Below are 27,734 nucleotides of genomic sequence, written 5' to 3'. Positions count from 1 at the left end.
TCTCCCCATGGTCTGTACCGCACCGAGGTCGGCCAGGTCCCTTATCTTCCGCAAGGAGGGATCTTTCTGCACCTCGGCCTGGAACTCAGCAGCTGGGACAGGGATGGCCACCTGCTCTCTCTCGCCGGCTGGGTCTGAAGCTGCAGCCTCCCTGAGCCGTGTCCCTGGGTGTTCCCTCCCCACCAGGTTAGGGTCCTGCGCCTCGGGCAAGGCACCCTCCCCAAGGCCAGGGCGCAGTGCCCCTCGCCGGCTCTGACTGCGGGTCACAACCAGGGCACCCTGGGGGTTGCTTGACCAGTCCTCCAGGTCCCCCCCCATCAACACCTCAGTGGGCAAATACGGGTGTACCCCCACGTCCTTGGGGCCCTCCTTGGCCCCCCACTTCAGGTGTACCCTCGCCACGGGCACTTTGACTGGTGTCCCGCCCACCCCCGTCAGGGTCAGGTAGGTGTTGGGCACCACCTGATCTGGGGCCACCACCTCGGGCCGGGCCAGCGTCACCTCTGCGCCCGTATCCCAGTATCCATCGACCTTCCTCCCATCCACCTCCAGGGGAACGAGGTACTCTTTCCGGAGGGACCGCCCCGCGCCCACCGTATAAACCAAAAACCCTGAGTCTGGAGCATCCCGCCCCGCAGAGGAGCAGGCCTGGAGCTCTCCTCCCTCCTTAGCAGGTGGTACTCTGCCAGCCCCCCTTCCCTGGGAGTGCTGCCTCTCGCCTGGCTGGGTCTCTACCCAGTCAACCCTCTGTGGGTTTGGTCTGCTCAGTCTGTCCCTGAGCCTGGGGCACTGGGCCCGTATGTGACCTCTTTGGTCACAGTGATAGCAGACCATGTCCCAGGGGTTCCCTCGAGTGGGTTGGATGGACCTGACGCTGGATCTTCCCCTTTGGTGAGGTTTCTCCGTATTTTCCCGCTGGGATGGCCCATGGTGACTCTCGCTCTGCGTTGTGGTGGGACTGTTCCTTTGGGACTCCTCCCTGCCAGCCCCTGACCGGCTCTTTACAAACTCATCGGCCAGCCGGCCTGCATGTCGCGGGTTCTCTGGTTTTTTGTCCCTCAACCACAGCCTCAGGTCGGATGGGCACCGCTCATACAGTTGCTCCAGTACCAGCAGTTTAACCAGGTCCTCCTTCGTCTGGGCCCCATCTGCCCACTTGCTGGCGTATCCCTCCATGCGGATGGCTAGTTGCAGATATGAGATCTCAGGGGTTTTATCCTGACTCCGGAACCTTTCCCGGTACATGTCAGAAGTCAGCCCAAACTCACGTAGCAGGGCCTTTTTGAATAGTTCATAGTCTCCTTTTTCCGCCTCTTCCAGTTGGCGGTACAAGGCCAAGGCTTTGGGGTCCAGTAAGGGGGTGAGAACCCGGAGTTTGTCTGCAGGATCAACCTGGTGCAGCTCGCAGGCCGTCTCAAAGGCATCCAGGAAGTCATCCATGTCCTCCCCCTCCTTGCGTGGGGCCAGGATGCACTTATCAAAGCTCCGTGCAGTCCTGGGTTCCCCCTCACTCACCGCAGCCGGGGGCTCGCGGCCCTTCAGCCTCGCCAGTTCCAGTTCCTGCTGACGCTGTCTCTCATTCTCCTCCCGTTCACGATGCCTCTCTCTCTCTTCATGCTGCCTCAGTTTCTCTTTCTCCTCCCGTTCATGCTGCCTTTGTCTCTCTTCATGCTGTCTTTGTCTCTCATTCTCCTCCCGTTCATGCTGCCTCTGGTGTTCACGATCCTCCAGCTCTCTCAGTTTTAGCTCTTTCTCCCATTCCAGCCCATTCCGCTCCACGGAGCAGAGATGGTGAGCTTTGTAGTTGCAAAGAGTTCTTTCAGAATTTGTGCATAGGTTCTAGTCCAATGTTTATATTCAGGGTGGTCCAGTCAGGACTGGGGTCTGTCTTGGGCTTAAGCTTCCCCTGCATGAAGCATCAAGCAGATCTGAGATAAAAAAGGATTGGGACCCAAGGCATTTTTACAGTTCGGGGCCCTTTAGGTGAACAATAGGCAATCACGGATACTTTGAAGTGGAGCTATTTCCTAAGCATTACAGGTAATTAGCTACATGGATTTACATAAGGCAGTTTATCCATTAGGCAGTCTATCACAAACTTTAAAGTGACATATAGACAGTGACATTATTTCACCCAAGACTCATCTAAATGTTAATATCCCCTTTTGATCTCTGAATCAATAGCTATAGCAGGGGTTGGCAACCTTTCAGAAGTGGTGTGCCGAGTCTTCATTTATTCACTCTAATTTAAGGTTTCGCGTGCCAGTCATACATTTTAACATTTTTAGAAGGTCTTTTTCTATAAGTCTATAATACCTAACTAAACCATTGTTATATATAAAGTAAATAAAGTTTTTAAAATGTTTAAGAGGCTTCATTTAAAATTTAAATTAAAATGCAGAGCCCCCCAGACCAGTGGCCAAGAGCCGAACAGCGTGAGTGCCACTGAAAATCAGCTTGCGTGCTGCCTTTGGCACGCAAGCCATAGGTTGCCTACCCCTCAGCTATAGTGACAGACAGGAACTGACTTGTTTAATGTTAGCCATGTAAACAGATATAAGTAAACATAAAATTAGTATCACCTTTAATTTCTAACAACATAGGCTAGAACTTTGAAATGCAAATCTATCTACCATGGAATGGCCCTAATTACCATTTGCATACTCTTCTAACTCTCTAAAGGTTGGCTTTGGATTATATAGCCTGCAAGCTGCTTAACCCTTTCTGGCCATGTGTCATACTTTGTATAAGATTTGCTGCAGTTCTAGAACAGTGGTAGCAACAATGGTTTACATGGTCATATTTTAATCAGATAATGTCACAGACCCAAAAGAGGTGGCTGGGGAGCCTAGTACCCATACGACGTCACCTTAGCCTTACTGGGGACCATCAGCTCTTGTGTCTGGGAGCAAGATTCCCTCTCCCATGTTTCCAGAAAGGAGGCGATCCCGTTCCCCAGTGGCATCATTAACCAGGCCACCCACACCAGAACCACACATGGGCCCGCAAGAGCAGGAAGCAAGGGAGGGATCGCAACGACCCCCATCTCCACTCAAGGACAAGGCAGTGACACCAGCCCCGGCCCCAGCGATTGATTTGAATTTAAAACTTTTCAAGACCTCCTTTTCTGCATGCAGAGACCTTGGATACTGGGACTACATTTATACAAGAGAAGTCTTTATTCTGAGCACCATGATGCTGGCCAGAATCACCCTTCCTATTAACAAGGGGCTCCTGGAACTGGCTAAAGGACTGTGGCAAAGGCCGGGCACTTTTCCTCCCACTTTGAAAAGGGTGGCGAACAGATACCAGTGCCCCCAAAGGGTTTTGAACGCACTTATGTCCATTCAAATGCAGAGTTCCTGGCTCCTTCAGCACAGGAGAAATCACAGTCCACGAAAGGCATGCCTAATGACAAAGACCCCAAAAGTTGGATCTCCATGGACATACGGCATACTCATCAGCCTCCCTCCAGCTGGCAAATACCAGGCTCTGTTCACCAAATACATCTATCTCAATTGGGAGAGGGTCACTCCCTTCCTATCCAAGATCCCTCAAGATAACAAGGAAGAGTTCAAAGAACTAATCAAGGAAGGCCAGATGGTCGTGAGAGCATTCCTACAGGCGGCCAAGAACGCATCTGGTATGGCCACGGTCGTCACTCAGACAGCCTCGTGGGTACAGGCCACAATAGATGGCCTGCCCTTTAATGGGATGGAGCTCTTCAGGCAGAAAACAAACGAAGTATTCCAGTCCCTCAAGGAAAGCTCTGTGATTCTTAGGGATTTACACACCTAAAGGAACCCTTACAAGTAGCAGCCCAAGCAGAGGCAGAGGACACCATCCTACTAGTGGGATCGACAGCCAGAGTTACCCACAAAGAGAATCTCAGATACTCCTGGGGACACCCATCACCTCTGTGCACCAGACTCCCTCTGAGGCAGCAGATTTGACAGGAGCATTGGGAGTTGCATTGGAGTCAGTGTGGAGCCTGCGTCCACCTTCAGGAACTGCCTTTCCACTGGGCCTGGGCAGCCATCAGAGCCAATAAATGGACATTAGAAATTGTCCCTGGCTCCCCTATCCATTTCCACGCATTACCCCCTGCCCTATCCTTCTTCAGGGATCCTTGTCATGAGAACCTATTACAAACAGAAGTGTACTAGTTGCTTCATCTCTTCTATGGCATGTAGGTACCTATGGAGTACTGGGGAAGAGTACTGACGCTGAATGAGTACTGACGCTGAATGAGTACTGTCTCTCATTCTCCTCCCGTTCACGATGCCTCTCTCTCTCTTCATGCTGCCTCAGTTTCTCTTTCTCCTCCCATTCATGCTGCCTTTGTCTCTCTTCATGCTGTCTTTGTCTCTCATTCTCCTCCCGTTCATGCTGCCTCTGGTGTTCACGATCCTCCAGCTCTCTCAGTTTTAGCTCTTTCTCCCATTCCAGCCCATTCCGCTCCACGGATGCTGCGCGTGGCCGGGAGGATCCCCTGCTGGCCGGCGAGTGTCGCCGGGAGGATCCCCTGCTGGCCGTGGGGGTCACGGCGCCCTCGGTATTTGCTGGGCTCCTCCCCACCCTTCCCCTAGGCATAGGCAGGAGGGGTCTCTGGAAGCCCTCAGCAGCCGGCTGACCACTCCCAGCTGGGACAGACACTGGGGCCTGCGCTGCATCTGCCAGGCTGCTTCCCTCAGAGACAGGGATCAGTTCATTCGCGCGATCTCCCTTCTCCAGCTGGGCAATGAGCTGTTCTTTGGTGAGCTTCCCAATGCGCACCCCCCTCTGCTTGCACAGCTCCACCAGGTCGCTCTTAAGCCGCTTGGCATACATCTTCCTGCTGGCCACTCACAGGCCTGTGTGCCCACCGCTCCCCACAGTTTCCAGGGAGACCCCTAGTGTGCCAGCCCTTCTCGAGGTCACCACCTCTCTGCCAGGGTCGAGCTGCAGACTCCTCCGCCCCTGGGACCACTCGCTGCGATCCCCCGGGGGACCCTGTTACTGCAAAAGACCTTCTCGCTGGTCACACACTCCCAGGGGTGATAACCGTCTCTCTCTGACTCCTCAGCACGCCTGGTCCCCCTCAATCCCCCTTCGTTTTACTTCTCCCCAGTCACTTACTGCAGGAAGCGCCATCCACGGGGTGCAGTAGATCCCGCCGCTGCCACCAGTTGTCACGGAGTAAGGGGGGACTCAGGGCCCTGCACCCCCGGCTTCCTGCGATTCACCATGACTCTCAGCCAGCCAGTAAAGCAGAAGGTTTATTTAGACGACGGGAATACAGTCCGAGACAGGTCTTGCAGGCACAGACAACAGGATACCCCTCAGTTAGGTCCATCTTGGGGTCCTCGGACACCCCAGCCCCCTCCAGAGGTCAGAGCCCTCCCTGCCTCCAGTCACCTCACCAGCCAGCTCCCCAGACTCTGCCTTCAGCGACCCCTCCCACCTTTGTTCAGTTTCCCGGGCAAAGGTGTCACCTCGCCCCAGCCCCCTCCTGGGTTCTCATGTTACAGGCTCAGGTATTTCCCTTCGGTCATTCTCCCATCCCCCAACGCAGACCATCCCAGCCACACTCCCCTGTCAGCACTTACAGATCACAGTAAGAACAGTCCCAGTTGGTCACATGCTGTCATTTAGCAGCCATTTTTATCAGACTGCTGCTTAGGCTTTTTCTGCTTGATTCAATTACAGCCCTAATGTCCATTAACACTTCATTTTACACCTCTGTCATTTTTCTCCTGACTTGCAAAGTACCAGCCTAGCTTAGCCTCTCTCTCTCTCTCCATCCTGCTCTTTGTCCCTGGTGGACCTGCAATACTGATACAGTTAAAATCAATTTAATTTAAGGTATACTAAAGAACCAAGATGTAGTGAAACCTGATCATGGGACCTTAAACTGTATTAACCCTTGTCTTCTGCTTAAACCTAATCACCATTGTGTCACCGGCCTGAACACTGCAAGAACCATATTTAGAGGCAGCTGTGAAATATATAGCTTGTCTTTGTGGTCAGGAAAAATAACAGGATACAACTGTTAGGGAACTGTTTTAATCCTGGTAGATACTAGGCTAAGTCACAGCCAGGCTAAGAAACTGTGACAGAGAAGGAAATGTCATAAGCATGGGTGCCTCATCGCCAGATGTTATGACCATTTAAATTGGTTCTAAGGCCCCATCTACAGAACAGCCCAGTCACTGGTCCCGGTTACAACATAGCTTTCCCTCGGAATAATCAAAGCATGATTTACATTTGGTGGTGTAGACTAGATCTTGGCTGTTCCCGATGGGCTGTGTAAGAGCATTCCCAGACAGGGCTGAATCCTCCCAAGACCTGTCTCTACTACAAAGCGGAGCCATGATTTAGCTGTCACCTCGGTGTGGTTGTGGAATCAGTGGGGCTCTAGATTGTGAACTTCTTGGGGAGGAACCATGTCTTGTAAACCTCCCCCACGCTTATGACACTGTAGAAAGCCTCCCCTTGTGAGAAGGGATTTAAGGGGGGAGGGATAGCTCAGTGGTTTGAGCATTGGCCTGCTAAACCCAAGGTTGTGAGTTCAATCCTTGAGGGGGCCACTTAGGGAACCGGGGGGAAATCAGTACTTGGTCCTGCTAGTGAAGGCAGGGGGCTGGACTCGATGACCTTTCAAGGTCCCTTCCAGTTCTAGGAGATAGGATAGGATAAGTATAAGAATACTTACAGATGGGGAAACTGAGGCACTTGTGTGAGTTGCCCAAGGCAGAGCCAAGACTAGCTCTTAGCAATCAGGCATCCAAGACGACTGCCACTATAGAAGCATCCCATCCATTTGAAGCACACGCTAAATGTGTCAAGCTCCAGAAGCACACAAGATCACTAGCAAGTCTCAAATACTCATGCTGGTGGGGGGTAGTAACTTGCCTGCCAGTCGTAGGCATCTGGAGGAAACAAATGTAAAACAAATGGGGCAGCAGGTACCATTAAAATCATTAAAAACCTGCCACACTTCTGGGGAACCAGGACACCTGGCAAAGCAGCATGAGAAAGGAACTAAGAGTTCTTCTTCGAGTGATTGCTCATGTGCATTCCAATAGGTGTGCGTGCACGTGCGTGCTGCATGCACAATCATAGGAAGCTATTTTCCCCTAGCGATACCCGTCGGTTGGCTGTGGAGACCCCTGGAGTGGCACCTTTATGGCAGTGTATATAGAGGTCCCTGCCAACCCGCCGCTTGCTCAGTTCCTTCTTACCGCCAGTGACGGTTGTTGGAGCAGCTCAGTCTCTTGCGTTTGCAAGTGCCTACCTAGTGGTTCCCTTTCTTAGTTGTATATAGTTTAGTTTGTTATATAGTAGTTTGTAGTTTAGTTGCACTTACTTCGGGGGGCTTCCCCTCCCCCGTCCTAGTTTCCCCAGGCACTGGGGCATGCCTCAGTCACAGGGATTTAAGGCGTGTGAGAGGTGTGTGAAACCTATGCCCGCAGGCAATCCACATGCTGCCTGTCTCAAGTGTTTAGGAGAAGGCCATCAGACAGATAAGTGCCCAATTTGCAGGAGCTTCATACCCAGGACTAAGAGAGAGCGCGTTTGAAGCTCCTCCTGACGGAGTAGGCCCTCCAGCCGAGCTGGCACCAGAAGCGGCACTGGCATCTTCGGTGCGCAGCGCCCCAGTGCGGGATGTCCCGGCACTGAGGAAGGACTCCTCCAAGGAGCACCGGTGCTGCTCCCCAACCCATAAGGCCAGTGCCACCATGCAGCACTGCTCGCAGTCCCTGGTGCCGCATAAGAAGGCGGACGGGGTCGTTCCTCCGTCAAGAAGCCTTGAGTGAACTCCAGCGTGGTGCGTCCTCCGGTGGGACACCCATGGTCTGGGCCTCAAGACCTGGCACCGTTGACTCCGGCCCCAACAGGAGGCCCATCGAGTCCAGTGCTGATGGACTCCCTAACTCAGGAGGATTTGGAGGAAGAGATCGACCGTCCCTCCATGCCGGACACCGATGAGGCAGCATGGGACCTCATTGCCATGACGGCACAGTCCCCGGCCCCGCAAGCCCAGGCACCAGTGGCGGCACCGGCTACAACGTCTAGCTCGGCACCACATGTGGCTCCGGCACCGATGGCGGCACCGCCTCTGGTTCATCATCGTGGCAAGCCTATGATGTCACGGCACCGCTTACCATCACCCTGGTACTGCTCCCCGGCACCGTCCGGCTCCGCGCCCTCCCATCTCCTGTGGTTGGGCACAGACTACTCATCCGAGTCAGACGCCGAGTCTTCCGTCTCTTGACGCCGCCACTACCGCTCCTGGTCCTGGCACCGCAGACTGGTGGAATCATTGGCACCCGTGGTCGCCTGGCCACCCCGTGGCAGGGCCCAGTCCAATGGCCCTTTTGGACTCCTTGGGCCTACCACCAGGGTCAGGGCTCCAGGCTGGCATCGGTGGCATCTGCACCCCATGGGGGGCCCCCCCCAGCAACGTCGCTGGCTCACTACACCCCCGTATGAGACAGGGACCCTGGGCTGTCATGCTCAGGCGCAGCACCCGATCCAGCGCCATCAGTGACACGAGAGCCACCTCCAGTCACGGGAGGCTCCGAGGTACCTGACCCGACCTCCAGAGAGCCAGAATGGCAGGAAGACCCTGTCCCCACGGGCCGCCACCGCCGCCTCCTTGCCCGACAAGGCAGGAGCGGGCACCACCACCCTACCAGTGATGGACACCAAGGGTCCCCAGGATCTCCTTAGGAGGGTGGTCCTAAACCTTAATCTCCAGGCAGAGGAGGTCATGGAGGGAGTCTGACCCGCTGGTGGACATCCTTGCCCCTGAGGGTCCTTCTAGGATGGCCTTGCCCCTCATAAGAATGATCCAAAATACCACAAAGGTGCTTTGGCAGGCTCCACCCCTTTAGCGGTGGGTGGTATAGAGGCTGGAAAGACAATATTTTGTGCCGCAGGAAGGGTACGAACACCTTTTCACCCACCCCAACCGGGGACTGTGGTGGTCGATGTGGCAAACCACAAAGAGCGGCAAGGACAGCCGGGTCCTGCGCCTAAGTCACGGGACACTAAGAACTGGACCTTTTTGTCCGAAAAGTCTAGTTGACTGGGGGCTCCAGCTTCGAGTGGCCAACCAGCAAGTGGTACTCAGCCGCTATGCTTTCAACTCTTGGAGTTTGTTGGCAAAGTTCCAGGAGTTACTCCTGGCTGACTCGCGCAAGGAGTTTAGCGCGCTCCTTGAGGAGGGCAGGGTTGTCTCCAGAACCTCCCTCCAGGCTGTGTTAGACGCGGTGGACTTGTGGGCTCGGACCATCGCCACCATCACAATGAGGTGCAGTGCGTGGCTCCAGGTCTCAGGGATACCACCTGAGGTCCAGAACACAATACAGGACCTCCCCTTTGACTGTGCAGGCCTGTTCACCCAAAATACAGACTCTCGCCTGCACAGCCTTAAGGACTCGCGGGCAACTTTGAAGTCTTTGGGGATCCTTTTAAGCCTCAGCCCCCGTCCCGCTTCTACTCTGGGCATCGTAGATGAGACTCGTCAAGGAGACGGGGCAGAAATAATAGGAGGCCCGCCACAGTCCTCAGGCCAAGGCCAGGGTTCGGCCAAACAGCCCCCTGGCCTGAAGCCAAACTTTTTGAAGATGCGCCCAAGGATGGAGCATCAGTTTCAGTCTCTCTGTTCCTCCCCCCCCCCGTGAATCGACTCTCGTTGGGTCCTCAGCACGGTAGGGGTGGGATATTCTGTTCCCTCCCATCCCTGTCCCTTTTCAGGGACCCTTCTCACAAGCACTCCTCTTGCAGGAGGTGCAATCGCTCCTCGCTCTAGGGGCAATAGAGGAGGTTCCTCAGGAGTTCAGGGGCAAGGGGTTCTACTCCTGCTATTTCCTGATCTCCTCCCCCCCCCCCCCCCCCCCCCCCCCAGGACAAGGGTTGGCTCCGGCCTATCCTGGACCTGCGAGATCTCAACACATTCATAAGGAAGGTGAAGTTTCGCATGATCTCTCTGGCCACCATCATTCCTTCCCTGGATCCGGGGGACTGGTACGCAGCCCTCAATTTGAAAGATGCGTACTTCCATATATTTATTATCCCGGCCCACAGACGATTCATGGTCAGTGGCCAGTGCTAGCAGTTCAGGGTGCTCCCGTTCGGGCTCTCGGCGGCCCCCCGGGTATTCACCACGTGTATGGCAGTCGTGGCAGTGTCAGGCGCAAGTATTCCCGTACCTAGACGACAGGCTCATCAAGGCAGAGTCCCAAGCACAGGCCGCAGAGCATGTGTCCTTGCCCCAGGCCACATTCCACAGGCTGGGCCTCATATTGAATGTGCCCAAATCCACACTGGCCCCAACTCAGAGAATAGAATTCATAGGGGCTCTCTTGGACTCCATGCAGGCGAGGGCGTTCCTGCCGGAGCTGCGCTTCCAAGCACTCACGGACATCATCGAAAACCTTCGCCGGTTTCCCACAACCACGGCCAGAAATTGCATGAAACTATTGGGGCATATGGCAGCCTGCAGATACATGGTCCAGCCCTCCAGGCGTGGTTGGCGCGGGTGCACAGGCTGGGCATGGACCCGCAGGACACGATAGTTGTGCTCCCCCCTCGCATCCTCGAATCTCTCCACTCGTGGCTGCAACCACACGTTGTTTGTGCGGGAGTACCCTTTGCCAAACCCCATCCTACGCTATCCCTAGTCACGGACGCCTCAGCGCTCAGTTGGGGAGTGCACCTGAGCAATATCAGAGCCCAAGGCCTATGGTCCCACACAGAATTATCGCTGCATATCAATGTAAGGGAGCTGAAGGCGGTTTGTCTGGCATGCCAAGCGTTCTAGCCCACCTGCAGGGCGCATGTGTGTGGGTGCTGACGGACAACACTGCAGCGATGTTTCTATAGAAACAAACAGGGTGGTGCTTGCTCCTCTCCCCTGTGCCAGGAAGCCCTCGAGCTGTGGGATTTTTGCATCGCCCACTTGATACACCTAGAGGCGTCGCACCTTCCAGGAGCACAAAACAAGCTAGCTGACCGCCTCAGCCGCTGGTTTCACGATCACGAATGGTCCCTCAGGCTGCACATCGCACACTCGATTTTCCAGAGGGGGGGCTCGCCCCACATAGACCTGTTCGCGCCGCAGAGCAACAGGAAGTGCCAGCGGTTCTGCTAGGAATAACGTAGCTGAAGTCGACGTACTTAGATCTACTCACCGTGGTGTCTTCACTGTGGTGAGTCGACTGCTGCCGCTCCGCCGTCGACTCCGCATGTGCCTCTCACGCCGGTGGAGTACAGGAGTTGACGGGAGAGCGCTCGGGGGTCGATTTATCGCGTCTGTGCCCTTGGCCTCTCCTGGCTGGAGGGAGCTCAGTGTAGGACTGCTCTTGGATTTCACCCAGAAACTCCAGTTGGGGAACATGCTGCTGCCCAGAACTACGTTCAGAGCAGTGCACCAGCTTCCTTTTGGGGCACAGGTACAATTCAGAGTATTGGTGAGAATCTTTAAACCTCTAAATTGTCAGGGACCCAGCTCCCGGAAAGATTCCCCGTCCTAGCCGTGTGTGGTCGCTTTTGTTTTCTGGCCTAGAACCAGCACGGAGTTTTCCCAGTGGAGGTCCCCATCCCATTTGAAACTTGCTGTTCGTCGGAGCCAGAACCTCAGGGCTCTCAGAGTGTAATATAAAATTGTCTGCGTGTTTGGTGGTGGTCCTGGCAAGACTAGGGCATTGTGGCTTCCAGCCCCAATGGCAATCACGCTGTATTTATAGATCTAAAATTGCACTCATGTCAAGGGCAATAGGTGCTATAAAAGTTCTGAAACAGCGCTAGAAACTGTGATGGCATAAGCAAAAATGACTGGTCCGATGGCAAAGTGCAAAGCTGTCTGGGGAAGAGGAACCAGCCTGTGCACACTTCAGTCAGTTTTGGCTCTTTCTCGGTGGATCAGAGATAAGCTGAGTGGTTTTGTGTGGGGAGGAGGAGTGCTGCTGAGACTGGGGATGCGATTTGGGGGGCAATTGTTTAAAGAGGAAGCGGGGAAGAAATCTGTATCTTTAGATTGTAAGGTTTCAGAGTAGCAGCCGTGTTAGTCTGTATCCGCAAAAAGAACAGGAGTACTTGTGGCACCTTAGAGACTAACAAATTTATTAGAGCATAAGCTATCGTGGGCTACAGCCCACTTCTTCGTAGCTCACGAAAGCTTATGCTCTAATAAATTTGTTAGTCTCTAAGGTGCCACAAGTACTCCTGTTCTTTTTAGATTGCAAGCGCTTTGGGGCAGGGACTAGTCTGTACGCGTGCAGTGTGTAGCCTAGTTGTCCTAGTGATCCTTGTTCAGCGTCGTAAGGCCTTACCGAATACAAACATTTGACTTTGTCTTAACAAAAACCAACCAGAAAGCAAAGCTTGAAGCAGTCTGACTAAAACCCCTTTCCTGTAATGGGGTGCAGACCCTTGGCAACTACTGTAAGGCTAAGAGTTCTCCAAGAAAATGAGGTAGAAAAGAATGTTCTTAAGGTGTTGATCCTTCATAGGAGAGATGAATCTCTGTGGGGTTGAGCTTGGCAGCTGTTCTGCTGTCTCTGGGATCACTTGGGTTCTGTGGTTTCTAAACAAACCTCTCTCCTAATCGTTTTTTTCTCCTTCCCATAGGGTCCTTGATATCAGCCCAGGTGATGGACACACAAACCATTCAAGTGCCTGAGAATGACCGTAAGTGCAGAGTGCTAAATTATATATTCAAAGGCCGGAAGGGTCACCATGATCTAGTCAGACCTCCTTGATAACACACGGCATAGGTCTTCCCTGAATTCATTCCTGTTTGAACTAGAGCAGATCTTCTGAAAAAACGATTGATTTAAAAATTGCCAGTGCTGGAGAAGTTGTTGATTGCTGCCTGTGCAGTCAAGGTGTAGTTCCACCCACTGGCCTTTCCCAGCTGGGGAATGATCTCTGGCTGAGGGTTGGTCTACACTGAAAACTTACATTGGCATAGCAACAGCTCTCAGGGGTATGAAAAATCCACCCCCCGGAGAGACAGCTATGCCAACCTAAGCCCCGGTGTAGAGCACTAGGTGAATGAAGAATTATTCCGTTGAGCTAGTGACTGCCTCTCGGGGAGGTGGGTTAACTACAGTGACACGAGAATCCCTCCCTCGCTGTAGTGTCTGTGCTCAAGCGCTCACCCTGACAAACTGCTACGGTGGCCCTGCTTCCTTCCAGCAGAAGTCAGTGTAGTGATCTTTAGGAGCACTGATGGCTCGGAGCTCACAAACTGCAAAGACTGGGTTGGTTCCTGCCAGCTGGTTTGGTTCAGTTGTTTTCAGCTTTGTGAAACGGTCCCTTGTAAAGCACAAGCGGTGTGTGTCTGTCTCTCTCTCTCATATATATATATTTTATTTATTTTACTGGTTTAGATGTGATTCTCTTTGCACGTATTGAATGTGATCTAGTCATGACCGCTTGTTCCTAAGATGATGGAAGGTCAGCTCTTCTTCGACTTGGTGTCCGTGTGGATTCCACTGCAGTTGCACGTGCGTCTCGTGGGCATGAGTTCGGTTTCTTTTGAATAGCTGAGCTTGTTGGAGCCACTTATCTTCTCCCCCCCTCCTTCTCACCCCCTTCGTGCTCCTGTTTAAGGGCGTAAAAGGCAGAGCAGACGCAATCCTCCCTCACTTCCCTTTGATGCCCATGGCAGCAAGACGGGACCGAGCGAGCGCCTGGCCCACTGTTTCCCCTAACTGAACACGTTATTTTTTTAAATCAGATTTGTGAAAAAATCTTCATCTTCACACTCCTTTCATGTGGACATTTAAAAAAAAAAAAAGTGAGGACCCCCTCATACCTCATGCAAGCTGCCACGTCTCAAGGTGGACTTCAAAATCTGCCTATCCTGTGATGGACTCATGCCTGTCAAGGATGGACACAGTCAAGGCAGCTTCTGCCTATGGGAGAGCCACCTCCCGGATCAGTGCTTTGTGGGCAAGTCCATTTCATCCAGGACCCGCAAATCCAGGGACGCTCTGCTCAGGCGGCGTATGCTGGAGCAGTCCACGTGGGTCACTTCAGACACAGAAGTGACGGCCATTACCAGTGTCAGGCTAGTTAAGCCGGTATCGGCCAGCGCTCTCTTGAGCATAGGTCATGCTCCAGGATTGAGCGCTGGACAGAAGGCGAAGAGAATATCGGCAGAGCTGGCACAAGTGACTTTGATGCCAACCACTTCAATATTGGCAAAGGCCTCTGTACCGAAAGCCGCGGTACTGAGGCTCTTGGCACGGATGGCCCTGGTGTCCGCATCGGTCACTCTGGCGCAGGCTTCCCAGGCAGTAAAGCTGGCATCCGTGCCTGTACATAAAGATGAGACGCACTCGTGGGACTGGACAGAGCCCATATGTAACACCAAACGTGAAGGAAGGTCCCAGAAGGAGGAAACAAAACATCGGTTCAAAGGACCAAGCATCTGAATTGTCTACATAGGCTGTGAATGGCACAGGGAATGAGGGACCCAGCACCAGTCTTGGCACAGGTGTCTGCCCTGGAGTAATCTGGATCACCTCCAGACATCTTCCCTGTGCTGAAGAGACTAATGGAACCAGCCCCAATGGCACATCGCCTGACGGCATTGCTGTTCGAAGAGATACTCCTCCTCACCTAACCCATGTACTCCGCCTTGCTCAAATTGAGTAGAGATCCCCCTCTTCCTTTGGAGTGAGAGCCTGTGACCGGAGTCCCGGGGGGGAGCCAACTGAGGTCACTCAATTAGGGTGAACTGCAGAGAATGGGACAGACAACCCCCAAAGCTGGTGGATATTCCAATACCTAGATTTACCAAACCAGCACAAAACAGGTTCTATAACACCTCACTGGTTACCCAGAAGCCAACAACTCCGTTTCCTTAAAGCAACCCAGCCTTAGGCCTCCACCCAGAGGCGCAAGTCAGATATGATGAGGATTACTGAACATCTTATTCATCATATAAATAAGTTCTACCAATCGCAAAGGATTGGACACATTACCTCCCAGGTTAATGAATATTTCAGATCTTACCCAAATACACGCTTACAGCCAGTTCTTATTAACCAAACAAACCTCTATTAAAAAAGAAAAGAGAGAGAGTGTATTGGTTAAAAGATCAGTATCCAAACAGTCATGAGTACAGTTCTTGAGATTCAGATTCATAGCAGAGATGGTGAGCTTTGTAGTTGCAAAGAGTTCTTTCAGAATTTGTGCATAGGTTCTAGTCCAATGTTTATATTCAGGGTGGTCCAGTCAGGACTGGGGTCTGTCTTGGGCTTAAGCTTCCCCTGCATGAAGCATCAAGCAGATCTGAGATTAAAAATGGATTGGGACCCAAGGCATTTTTACAGTTCGGGGCCCTTAGGTGAACAATAGGCAATCACGGATACTTTGAAGTGGAGCTATTTCCTAAGCATTACAGGTAATTAGCTACATGGATTTACATAAGGCAGTTTATCCATTAGGCAGTCTATCACAAACTTTAAAGTGACATATAGACAGTGACATTATTTCACCCAAGACTCATCTAAATGTTAATATCCCCTTTTGATCTCTGAATCAATAGCTATAGCAGGGGTTGGCAACCTTTCAGAAGTGGTGTGCTGAGTCTTCATTTATTCACTCTAATTTAAGGTTTCGCGTGCCAGTCATACATTTTAACATTTTTAGAAGGTCTTTTTCTATAAGTCTATAATACATAACTAAACCATTGTTATATATAAAGTAAATAAAGTTTTTAAAATGTTTAAGAAGCTTCATTTAAAATTTAAATTAAAATGCAGAGCCCCCCAGACCAGTGGCCAAGAGCCGAACAGCGTGAGTGCCACTGAAAATCAGCTTGCGTGCCGCCTTTGGCACGCAAGCCATAGGTTGCCTACCCCTCAGCTATAGTGACAGACAGGAACTGACTTGTTTAATGTTAGCCATGTAAACAGATATAAGTAAACATAAAATTAGTATCACCTTTAATTTCTAACAACATAGGCTAGAACTTTGAAATGCAAATCTATCTACCATGGAATGGCCCTAATTACCATTTGCATACTCTTCTAACTCTCTAAAGGTTGGCTTTGGATTATATAGCCTGCAAGCTGCTTAACCCTTTCTGGCCATGTGTCATACTTTGTATAAGATTTGCTGCAGTTCTAGAACAGTGGTAGCAACAATGGTTTACATGGTCATATTTTAATCAGATAATGTCACAGACCCAAAAGAGGTGGCTGGGGAGCCTAGTACCCATACGACGTCACCTTAGCCTTACTGGGGACCATCAGCTCTTGTGTCTGGGAGCAAGATTCCCTCTCCCATGTTTCCAGAAAGGAGGCGATCCCGTTCCCCAGTGGCATCGTTAACCAGGCCACCCACACCAGAACCACACATGGGCCCGCAAGAGCAGGAAGCAAGGGAGGGATCGCAACGACCCCCATCTCCACTCAAGGACAAGGCAGTGACACCAGCCCCGGCCCCAGCGATTGATTTGAATTTAAAACTTTTCGAGACCTCCTTTTCTGCATGCAGAGACCTTGGATACTGGGACTACATTTATACAAGAGAAGTCTTTATTTTGAGCACCATGATGCTGGCCAGAATCACCCTTCCTATTAACAAGGGGCTCCTGGAACTGGCTAAAGGACTGTGGCAAATGCCGGGCACTTTTCCTCCCACTTTGAAAAGGGTGGCGAACAGATACCAGTGCCCCCAAAGGGTTTTGAACGCACTTATGTCCATTCAAATGCAGAGTTCCTGGCTTCTTCAGCACAGGAGAAATCACAGTCCACGAAAGGCATGCCTAATGACAAAGACCCCAAAAGTTGGATCTCCATGGACATACGGCATACTCATCAGCCTCCCTCCAGCTGGCAAATACCAGGCTCTGTTCACCAAATACATCTATCTCAATTGGGAGAGGGTCACTCCCTTCCTATCCAAGATCCCTCAAGATAACAAGGAAGAGTTCAAAGAACTAATCAAGGAAGGCCAGATGGTCGTGAGAGCATTCCTACAGGCGGCCAAGAACGCATCTGGTATGGCCACGGTCGTCACTGAGACAGCCTCGTGGGTTCAGGCCACAATAGATGGCCTGCCCTTTAATGGGATGGAGCTCTTCAGGCAGAAAACAAACGAAGTATTCCAGTCCCTCAAGGAAAGCTCTGTGATTCTTAGGGATTTACACACCTAAAGGAACCCTTACAAGTAGCAGCCCAAGCAGAGGCAGAGGACACCATCCTACTAGTGGGATTGACAGCCAGAGTTACCCACAAAGAGAATCTCAGATACTCCTGGGGACACCCATCACCTCTGTGCACCAGACTCCCTCTGAGGCAGCAGATTTGACAGGAGCATTGGGAGTTGCATTGGAGTCAGTGTGGAGCCTGCGTCCACCTTCAGGAACTGCCTTTCCACTGGGCCTGGGCAGCCATCCGAGCCAATAAATGGACATTAGAAATTGTCCATGGCTCCCCTATCCATTTCCACGCATTACCCCCTGCCCTATCCTTCTTCAGGGATCCTTGTCATGAGAACCTATTACAAACAGAAGTGTACTAGTTGCTTCATCTCTTCTATGGCATGTAGGTACCTATGGAGTACTGGGGAAGAGGATTATACTCCTGTTCTTTCTTCTTCTGAAGAAGAAAGGAGTTTTCGTCCTATCCAAGCTTCATCCTAGACATGAGAAGATTGGACATATACAACACTGTATCCTATTCAGGATGGTGACATTTGCCTCCATCATCCCATCTCTTGAGGCTCAAGGCTGGTTGGTGGCTCTCTGCTGACATGACATGTACTTCCACGTCGCTATCCATCCAGCTCACAGGAAGCACCTAGGGCTCACAGTGGGGGCCCCATCATTATCAGTGCAACGTTCTGCCCTTTAGACTCTCCGTGGCACGAGTCTTCACAAAGTGCCTCGCGGTAGCAACAGCTCATTCACCTCTACCCTCAGCTCGACGGCTGGATGATGGGGGCAGATCCCAGGAGGAAATGGCGGAAAGCCTGGACTACACACTATCCCTATTCTCTCAGCTGGGCCTCCTGATGAGCTAGGGGAAAAAATCTCTTATCTCACCACAGGCAATAGAGTTCCCAGGAGCCTTGACTGACTCTGGATCAGTCAGAGTGAGCCTTCCTGGAGACAGGGGTAGTCTTTAGTACTTGGGATAGAATCAAACCAGACTGTGACAATGCGGATGTGTCTGGAGCTGTGGGGACATATGTTAACGTACACATACATGACATCGCTTGCCAGGTTTCACCTGCGGCTGCTCTAGCTCAGGCTCAAGTTGGTCTTTTTCCCCAGTAAAACACCTGATAAACAAGAAGGTTGTGCAACCTTCCTACCTGCTCTCCCGAACTCCACCATGCACATCCTGACTGACCAGACCTGCGACACACTACATCATCAAGCAAAGAGGTGCACACGTGTCTCCCCTATGGGGATGCCTTCAAGCTCTGGACACGGTGCCGCCGACACAGGATAACCCCAATGGCTCTCCATCTCCCAGGAGTAGGCAACAACCTGGTGGGCTTGCTGAGCAGAAAATCCATAGCTAGTCGGGAGTGGTCCCTGCAGAGATCCATGATTGCGCCAAGATTCCACCATTGGGGAACTCCTGTGATAGACCTGTTTGTCACCCAGGAAAACACCAAGAGTCAGCATTTCTGTTCTAAAGTGGGCAGGAGCCTGGCAATATTTCCCAACACTGTTCTTCTGCAATCGAGTCCAGGTATCCTGTTTGCCTTTCCTCTGATTCCCCTGGTCTCGGCATGATTTCCAAAATCAAGAGACAAAGCCACAATCATTCGTGTAGCTCCCAACTGGCCCAGGCAGTTTTGGCCAATGGACCTTTTGCCAGTGTCCATTCAGCCACCAGTCCTGTCCAGACCTGATCTCCCAGCATCCTGGCCAGATACTCTGTCCAGACGTGAAGTCCCTGCACCTGACTGCCCGGATGTTGGCTGGGTGAATGACACAGATGGACTGTCTTAGACAAGTCTAGGAGATCCTGATACAGAACACTGGCTTTTGTCAAGAATTATGCATTGGACTTAGCTGCCAGGGCAGATGTAAAGTTTGGGAGAGCAGTATTACAATCCCTATTTGACTGATGCAGTTGGCTCTCTTCGTTCCCACTATCCAGAGGGGACACTGATGGCCAGTCACCTACAGTGGAATCGACACCGACAGATACTTTTAGAAAACAGTCTGGTTCCTTACTCTGCAGTAACTGTGGTTCTTCGAGATGTTGCAGTCAGGGCGGATCCCACGAGCCACCTTCCATTGCCAGTTTCGGAGTCATCAGCTAATTCATAGATTCTAGGACTGGAAGGGACCGCGAGAGGGCTTTGAGTTGTGAGGAAGCTGAAGGTCATGCGTGGCCCTTGTTAAATGATGTCGAAGGCTGAAATGTCGTTGCCTTGGTAACGTTCTTCAGGCTGCTCAGTGCTTCAGTCCTTGGAGCTTCAGTGTTACCAGTACTAACAGCAGATAATGCTCATTCAGCGGACCTCGATGTTTTTCATAAAGAATGACCACTGGCATGGTAAGGTGACAAAGGCACTCGGCCAGGTTTATTGCCCTCAGGGCACAGTCCTAGTGCCCTAGCTCTGTGGTTACAGGTACACTAACACATGAGTGCCTGGTCAGCAGCAGCAGTCTCTGCTATCCCCCAGGCCACACAAAGTGTTAAGGCGAGGTACCCCGACATTTGTAGGCTGAGATAAATAACTTACGTACCACCTTATGTTCCATGACCTCTGTTTTTTACCTCCCCTTGTTCCTGATGTCTTGGAGAAAATATCCCTATTCATAATTCTGTCACACCCCAATCTAGTACAAGATCAGATGGTTTATCTGTACTAGCTGGAATATATTTACATAAATATCTAGTGCCTAGTACACTAGCAACAACTTTGACAAGTTCACGTACTGAATAGTGAACTTACAAGCATCTGCTTTAATACACGGCCTGACTTTGGTTCACAGCCTCTGGGTCAGGACACAGATCTTGCACCAGGCCCAGTGCTCCAGGCTCTCTCTGTCTACTACAGCCCTGAACAGATACTGCTATTCAAAATATCTGAACTCGTGCACATGAGACACATGTGCACCTTCTGTGGGATCCACACTGACTAAATCTCGAAGAATCACAGCTACTGTAGGGTAAGAAACTGTTCCCTCCAGTAGTAAATACACTTGGAGTCTTTCTGCACTCAAAGCAATACTATAGTAGTTTTGGTGAGTATTGAATCTTTGAAATTCAAGTACTTCTTGTTCCAGAGATTCCAGTGTCCATGTCTCAGATGAAATGTAGTTGAAAGTTTGGGGCTTAATAGCTGTTGTATCAGAGCATAAAGATGAGGTTCAGGGTGGAGATAATGACTGAGCCCTAACAAGATGACTGAATTAGTACAGAATCGGGAATGGCCTCTGGCAAGTTGAACTACTAAATCTAGGGTAAAACTTTCAAACAAGTGCCTAAGCGGCCAGATTGTCAAATGTATTTAGGTGCTTATTGATAGGTGCCTAGTGGGTGTTCAAAAGCACCTAGGTGGGCTAGAAATATAACTCCCATTGCTTTCACTTTTACAAATCCCAATAGGTGCCTCCCTGCATCTTTAGGTACCTAAATACCTTTGAAAATCTGGCCCCAAGTGACTTGAAAATTTTACCCCTGGGTTTTTTTTTTTTTTTTTTTTTTTTAAATGTCAGTTGCCCGTGATAACTCCATCTCTAGTCTCCCAGGCATTCAAGAAGGAGCGAAATGTAGCTCCACTCTCCTTCGGGCTGTCACTATGATGTCAGTTTTCTAATTTATTGTTAATTTTGGATTGACACTTACAGGAACACTGATTTGTAATCTAGTAAATCTCAATGAGTTCCCAGTAGATTCAGATACAATTCTTGTCCCTGCTAGTTTCTGCAGCTTCACAATTAATTTCCTATTTTAAGCTTTCATAAGTGAATTTCTGCCCCTTTGCTGATTGAAAGACCCACATAAACTGACCAGACAAGGCAGCATTGAAACGGACTATACCCAAAGTGCTGCCAAATGCACAAAGTGAACGAAAAAGCTCGTTAATGTTTTTGTTCCAGTGATTTTAGTATTGCATGTCAGCACTAGGCTGCATTTTCAGACCCATGTGACTTTAAGATGGTAGCCCTCAAGAAATGGTAGATTTCTACGGCCAGAAGGGACCATTAGATCATCTAGTCTGACCTCCTGCATCACACAGACCAGATAATTTCACCCACTTACCCTTATATTGAGCCCAATCACTTGTTTGGCATCTCTTCCAGCAAGGCAGCCAGGCCGGATTTGAAGGCATCAAGAGTTGAGGAATCCATCGCTTCCCTGGATGGTTCCAATGGTTAATCACTCTTTTAAAAACAATACAATATTGTGAACAGGTCTGGCTTTTTCCAGCCATTGGTGGTTCTTCTGCCTTTCTGTACCCAAGAGCCCTTTAGTGTATTTTTTCCCCTCCGAGAACGTACTTGTATGCCATAATCATGTTAGCTGGCAATCTTCTTTTCAATGAACTAAACAGCTCTCTAAGCCTCTCACTGTTAGGCATTTTTTCCAGCCCTTGGGATTCAGGAAGGATGATCCCTTCACACTACGTTGTAATTGGTCCTGGGTATAAATGAAAATCTGGCTCCCAGTCCATTTTAAAACAAATATGTTCGTGGCTTAGCTCTGCCAAGTGTTTACAAATAGGATCTTATTACATGACATTACCTTTGGGGTGCAGTGCAAATGCTGTCTTATTGCTGTTTCTTTCCAGCAATTGATATACCCTGTACTGCGTACGTATCGCAAAGCGGAACACCCAGGGTCGAGTGGCAGTTTGAAAAGGGCCGTTCAATAGTGCTGTTCTACTATGATTCGAAATTCACAGGTACGTGAGTCCATTGTACGGAATGTCTGAGGGCCCCTTTACGGTCTCTGGGCCAGGTGTTGGATAAGCACAGGTTATACCAGCTGGTTGCAGCATCTGAGGCAGGGTGGATTGCTTTAAATCAGAGTGCTTTAAATGATTGATTTTTATCTTGTTTTGCATTTGTGGTGGCTTTAGCATGGGTTGATGGGTTCACTTGCACCCACAGATAGCATGAAACCAAGGGTGCAAAAACAGAAATACCCGATGTGAATGGGAGGCCCCAGTGGGCAGAGGGGAAGGGGGGGAAATATTTTTGAGTGAGCCTGCCCTGCACCCTTCCTGCAACATCAGCTTCTGCATCCCCCGTTCCGGGTGTTGCGACCTGGTGCATGGGGTAGTGGTACCACTCAGGTTTTGCCTTGTCTAATGGAGGGGCCAAACCTGAGTGGTTCTACTACCCCATGCACCAGGTCACAATGCCTGGAGCAGGAAGCCGGGCCCTGCCTTGCAAGACATGAGCCATCGCTGTAGGTAGGGTTGCCAGGTTCACCAGCTTGCACTCCTCATGAGGGAGGCTGGACAAAACTTTACAAACCACATCTCCGCTGGCCTGGCACACACACTGCTCCTGGCACGTTGGGTGGAAGGTCTCCCCAGCCTTATAATAAAATCCCAGGTAGACACATCCACATTGGGACATAGGGATGCACTCATCACCACTGAGCACAAAGCCCTCATCACACACGCAGCCGTCCCAGCACTGGGCCGAGCACTGAACTGGGGCATAGAGGCTGCTACAGGTCGACTGGCAGCCCCGGGCGTAGACCTCACGGTGGCTGTTTTGGGCACAGGAGAGACCTGTCATTGAAACAACAAGACGGTAGCATCCCATAAAAGAAAACTAGCTGGATTCTGAACTATGTAACAACGTAAGGGCTGGAGAAGGGAGCCTGATGACAGCCCTGGAGAATGGAGTCTGTTGGGTGCAGTATGGGAAGCTGCCAGGCAAGCTTCCTTCATACTGTGCCTTGCCAGTATGTTGTTGCAGGACCCCTTGTCAGAGGAAAGTTCAGTCTCCATGGCCCCTTCAGCTCTTGGCCTCTTCTGACACTGGCAACTCCAGATATTAGCATGAGCTCTGTGACAGGCTCATTTGTACAATAAGGACCTGCATGAGACCCACACACTCATGAAATACAGGCCCCATATCCCTGGACAACCCACACTGAGTCAACTTCTACCCCTAGGCAGGGCCTGGATTGGAATTTGCACCCTCCAGGGGACAGGCCCTGAATTCCAATTCCCTGCTCCTGAGCCAGTCAGTTCCCCTGTCTTGGGATCAGATCAGAATTGGTGCCCCCTAGAGGGGAAAAGCCCCATATCCTCTCCCATGCCCACCCTGACCTGGCCAGTCCCCCTACCCTGGGGCTGGATCAAAGCCTGCACCCCCTAGGGGAGAAACATCTCGTATCCCCTTCCCTGAACACCAACCAACTTGGCTTTCCCTTGAGCAAAGACCCTGTTTTCTTTCCCTCGTACATTAACTTTCATCCCAGAAGGCGGTCCCAAGCTGCTTCCACTTACTGCAGAAGGAGTTGGTCCTCCAGGCATATATAGTGACCCCGGTGGCCTGGCAGGCTGCAGTATAGCTGGTGATAAGCTGGCATATCACGGCTTGTTGGCCTTTGAAGAAGCAATAGTCGTACACGCAGTCTTGGAAGTAGCCCTGCAGAACCCCGCCCCTCTAAAGAACTTTACAGGTAGAGCTGATTGAAAACAAACCCCAAATGGTGAATTTTGAATTCATTTTCATTCTGTTCGTTTTTTATTTTCCTTTTAAAAAAACATTTTTAAACTATGTTTCAGTTTCCCATTTGCAGGTTAAGTAGTTTTTGAAAATGAAATTTTATTGATTCCAAAACCAAAAAATTTTCAATTTGGGAAATTTTTTTAGTCATAAAAAAATCCCACCGTTTTTTCTTCAGGGTGACTGATTACAATTGCCAATACAAACCTATCCATCTATTACATCCATTTAATCTCTCCATCCATTTTAGCCACGTATCCTCCACTTAATCTATTTAATCACCCAATCCATCTAATTGATCTACCCATCTATTAAATCTGTTTAATCTCCCTATCCATCTAATCCATCCTCCTAACAATATATTGAGTCTCTCCCTTTCTCTAATCTAATCTAATCTGGCTCCCTCCCCTGCCGGAGCTGCTCCCTAACGGCTCCAACCAACGCAGCCGCTCCGTCCCCTCCCCCTCCCAGAGGAGCCATTAGTGCTCACAGTAAGATGACATTTTTCTGGCTGTGGTAGATAGTAAGTGTGATAATTGGTAAACACAGTACTTACATTGCATTTACATTCATCTCCCAAAAGACCTCTTCCCAAGAATTCACACATACACATTGCCCATTATACAGTACCTTGGTCTCATTATCCAATTTATCCCACATACACGATCCCAGCGATATATCTTTGGTACAGGGCTCTGGGGCAATAGGTAAGGACAAACATACCCACTTTTGAGGAGTCCATTCGGTTCAACCTCTGGTGTCCAATAGCTTCCCTCCCTCCCCAGCCCACTGGCTCGAGATCCGGGGTAGCAAGAAAGATCCCATGTGCAATATGGGGAGTGGACTAACTTTCCATATCCTTGCTTCCAGAGACTGTTGGGGTGCAATTTTACCAACAGTTTCTCTAATTAAAAGGTCTGGCCTTACCATGCTAGAAACATACTGCATCCATTCATATTGATAAGTATCAATGATCTTTTTCTTTGCTTTAGAAGTGTATTAAAACCTTAGTGTTTCCCGCTATTACCCAAAACATTTCGTGATCCAAGGTGGACAAAGCAAGTATCTGCATTTCAGTACATCCCATGGCTATAGCAGTATGGTTTTCAATTTCCATCTGTTTCCTATACAGCAGCCAGGTGATGGCATTGAGCCACATATTCCATCTAGCTTTCAAATTACCCAGACTTATTTGGACTAGATCCACATTAGCATGTATTTGTTTCTGTATCAGGCTGTCCTGTAGCTGGGACAGAGAGCTTAATTTATTCTTAATTACCTCCAGGTTCAGTATTCATAATTCCTACTCCAAAACCAATCCCTCCTAATATTGTGTCTGCTACCTGAGGATGTTTCCCTGTTAACAGACTGGCATTCCTTGACCTCCACCCTTCTGCAACATTGGCTTCTGAAAATATAGTTAAACTACTGCATTAAAAGCATTTTTCAATACATAACAATGCTAGCAACAAGACAAACAACACAACACAAAACACAAGTTTTGTTACGACAGTAGATCCATGGTATTCTGGGTTGCTCTTCAGTTGGTACCAGCTTTTTGTGATTTTCTGAAAGACAAAAACACCATGCTTCTACCCCTTTTGGGGTGGCAGATTATTGCTTAAAATATCCCTTTCTTTTACAAATAGCCTTGCTGATTTCAGGCAAAACAGAGGAATTACCCCCATATTTTCCTGTGTTTTTGTTCTATAGGCAGGCCAGGTTTCAATGTCTTTTACCTTTTAAGGGTTTAGGGGAAATTATCCCACTGTTCAGTCATTAAATTCAGGAGGTGGTGTACCTCAGTTTCCCTTCTTATCCAGAAGACCAAGTTGATAATGGTTTTTCTGCTGTGCTAAGCTTTACATTTATTCACAGGTAATAGTTGAGAAGCATCATTACCCTATGACCTTAAAGGGGTACTTATTAACATTACATTTATCCCAATGTTTAATATTAACATCAAATCTATTAAAAGTATCTTGTTATACCATGAATTATATCCTTGGGCTTTTGGTGAATTAAAAGGTAGGGGTGTCATGTATATAAGCAGAACACTTTTGTATTTGTCTTCAGATTTCAGCACTGCATACTGCATTTTTCTATTTAGGGTTAACCTGTCCCCCTCTTATTCTTAGGTTTGACTCCTTCCACCTTCCTCTGGAGGGTCATAATTTGAGTCTTTTGGTTTCAGGTAGTTTGTTTGCTGACCAGATATGTCCTTTATCTGTGGCTCCTTTGTGCTGCCAATTATGGGCAGTTCTCTCCTTCCTCTATCAGTTAGGTAATTTGCATATAGTAATTTTTACATGTATATTTTACCTCTACCTATATATATATATCCTTCAAGGCCAGGAGGTGGACAAACTCCTATATCCTTCAGAGTTTGCCTGGTTGGCAAAATAGAAGTGCCAAGCCTTCTAGAGCTGGCGGTGTGCACGCCAGTTTTCACAATAACCACAACATATGCCAATATTCCCCCTTTCACAATTCTCCACCATAATGTTATACTTAGAAAACGATGTTAAGCAAATCCAATTTCCCCATAAGAATTAATGTAAATGGGGGGGTTAGGTTCCAGGGAAATTTTTTTCACCAGACAAAAAACTATATTTTATCTATCTATCTATATACACACACACAGAGTATAAGTTTTAAAGAAACAATTTAATACTGTACACAGCAATGATGATTATGAAGCTTGGTTGAGGTGGTGAAGTTAAAGGGTGGAAGAGGGTGGGATATTTCCTGGGGAATACCTTACTGCTAAATGATTAACTAGCATTCGGCTGAGCCCTCAAGGGTTAACACGTTGTTGTTAACGTAGCCCCACACTCTACAAGGCAGCACGAATAGAGGGAGGGGAGACAGCGTGGCAGACAGAGACCGAGACACACACCCTGTGTGAGTGGGAGAGAGAGAGAGATGTGCATAGCCCCTCTTAAGTATGCTGACCCCACTCTAAGTACAAAAATCAGGAAGTTGAGACAGCAGCTGCGGTTAGCAAGCTCTCTCCATCCTGAGCCCGGTCCTGTCCCCACCCTGCTCTATATGCAGAAGGGGTAACCGGGGTGCAAGAGTAGGGGGGAGGGAGACACCCTGACATTAGCTCCCCTCCTTCCCACTCCCCTGCACAGCAAGCAGGAGGCTCCCAGGAGCAGCTCCAAGGCAGAGGGCAGGAGCAGCACATGGCAGTGGCGGGAGGGACAGCTGAACTGCCGGCAGTTGGTAGCCTGCTGGGAAGCTGCTACACAGGGAACTTAAGGGAACGGGGAGCTGATAGGGGGGCTGCCGGTCCACCCTGGTTCCAAGCCCCCACCAGCCAGCTGCAACGAGCTGCTCTTCCTGCAAGCAGTGGACAAAGCAGGTGGCTGCCAAAGGTTATACGGGAGCATTGTACAACTTGAAACGAGCATGTTCCCTAATTGATCAGCAACGTAACAATGAAACAACATTAACTGGGATAACTTGAAGTGAGGAGTTACTATATTGCCATTGGCAATTGACAATGGTCTGAGTCAACATGGCTGATGAGAGCAGGGTGTGGAGGAAGTGAACTTATAGGAGTTAATACCCCCAGCAGGGGGCGGTACCTTGTAATATATCCACTTCTTGAAGCACCCACAGCTCTGCAGCGCCACGCAGCCCTGGCCATCGAAGTCCTCCATCACTAAACCATACACAGCTGCCCACTCCAGAATTTGGGTTTCAACTTGGAACACGTCCCCTTGTCTGCAGCTCTAACCACTAGACCAAATGTCCCTCCAAGAGTCAGAAAGAAAACCCCAGAGTCCTGACTCCCAGCCCTTCTGTGACTAAGCAACTAGATCCTAATCCCTTCCCAGAGCTGGCAGTACAACCCAGGAAACCTGATTGCAAGCCCTCCAGCTCTGATTGGCTAGATCCTGGCTCCCAGCCCTGCCTGCTCTAACCCAGTAGACCCCACGTCCCTCCCTGAACCATGACTAGAACCCAGGAGTTTTGGCTCCCAATTCCCCCGAACAACACTATTGTAAGTGATACCTGCACCTTCTCTTCCGGTGGTGCCTTAATTTAA

The 27,734-nt window shown here is 49.9% G+C and overlaps 1 protein-coding gene across 1 annotated transcript in view; it reads left to right on the top strand.

Moving 5' to 3' along the window:
- LOC135892788 (junctional adhesion molecule A-like) overlaps window positions 1–27,734 on the top strand; it is an 88,652-nt gene that overhangs the window by 14,271 nt on the left and 46,647 nt on the right. The window contains exons 2-3 of the mRNA XM_065420587.1: window positions 12,619–12,678; window positions 21,775–21,888. Coding sequence (XP_065276659.1) covers window positions 12,642–12,678; window positions 21,775–21,888 — 151 coding nt within the window. The 5' untranslated portion in view covers window positions 12,619–12,641. The remainder of the gene's footprint in view (window positions 1–12,618; window positions 12,679–21,774; window positions 21,889–27,734) is intronic.

The sequence above is a fragment of the Emys orbicularis genome, chromosome 20, assembly GCF_028017835.1.
Source record: "Emys orbicularis isolate rEmyOrb1 chromosome 20, rEmyOrb1.hap1, whole genome shotgun sequence".
Taxonomy (NCBI): domain Eukaryota; kingdom Metazoa; phylum Chordata; order Testudines; family Emydidae; genus Emys; species Emys orbicularis.
Note: the sequence above shows the minus strand (reverse complement) of the source record. Positions and strands in the feature narration are given on the sequence as shown.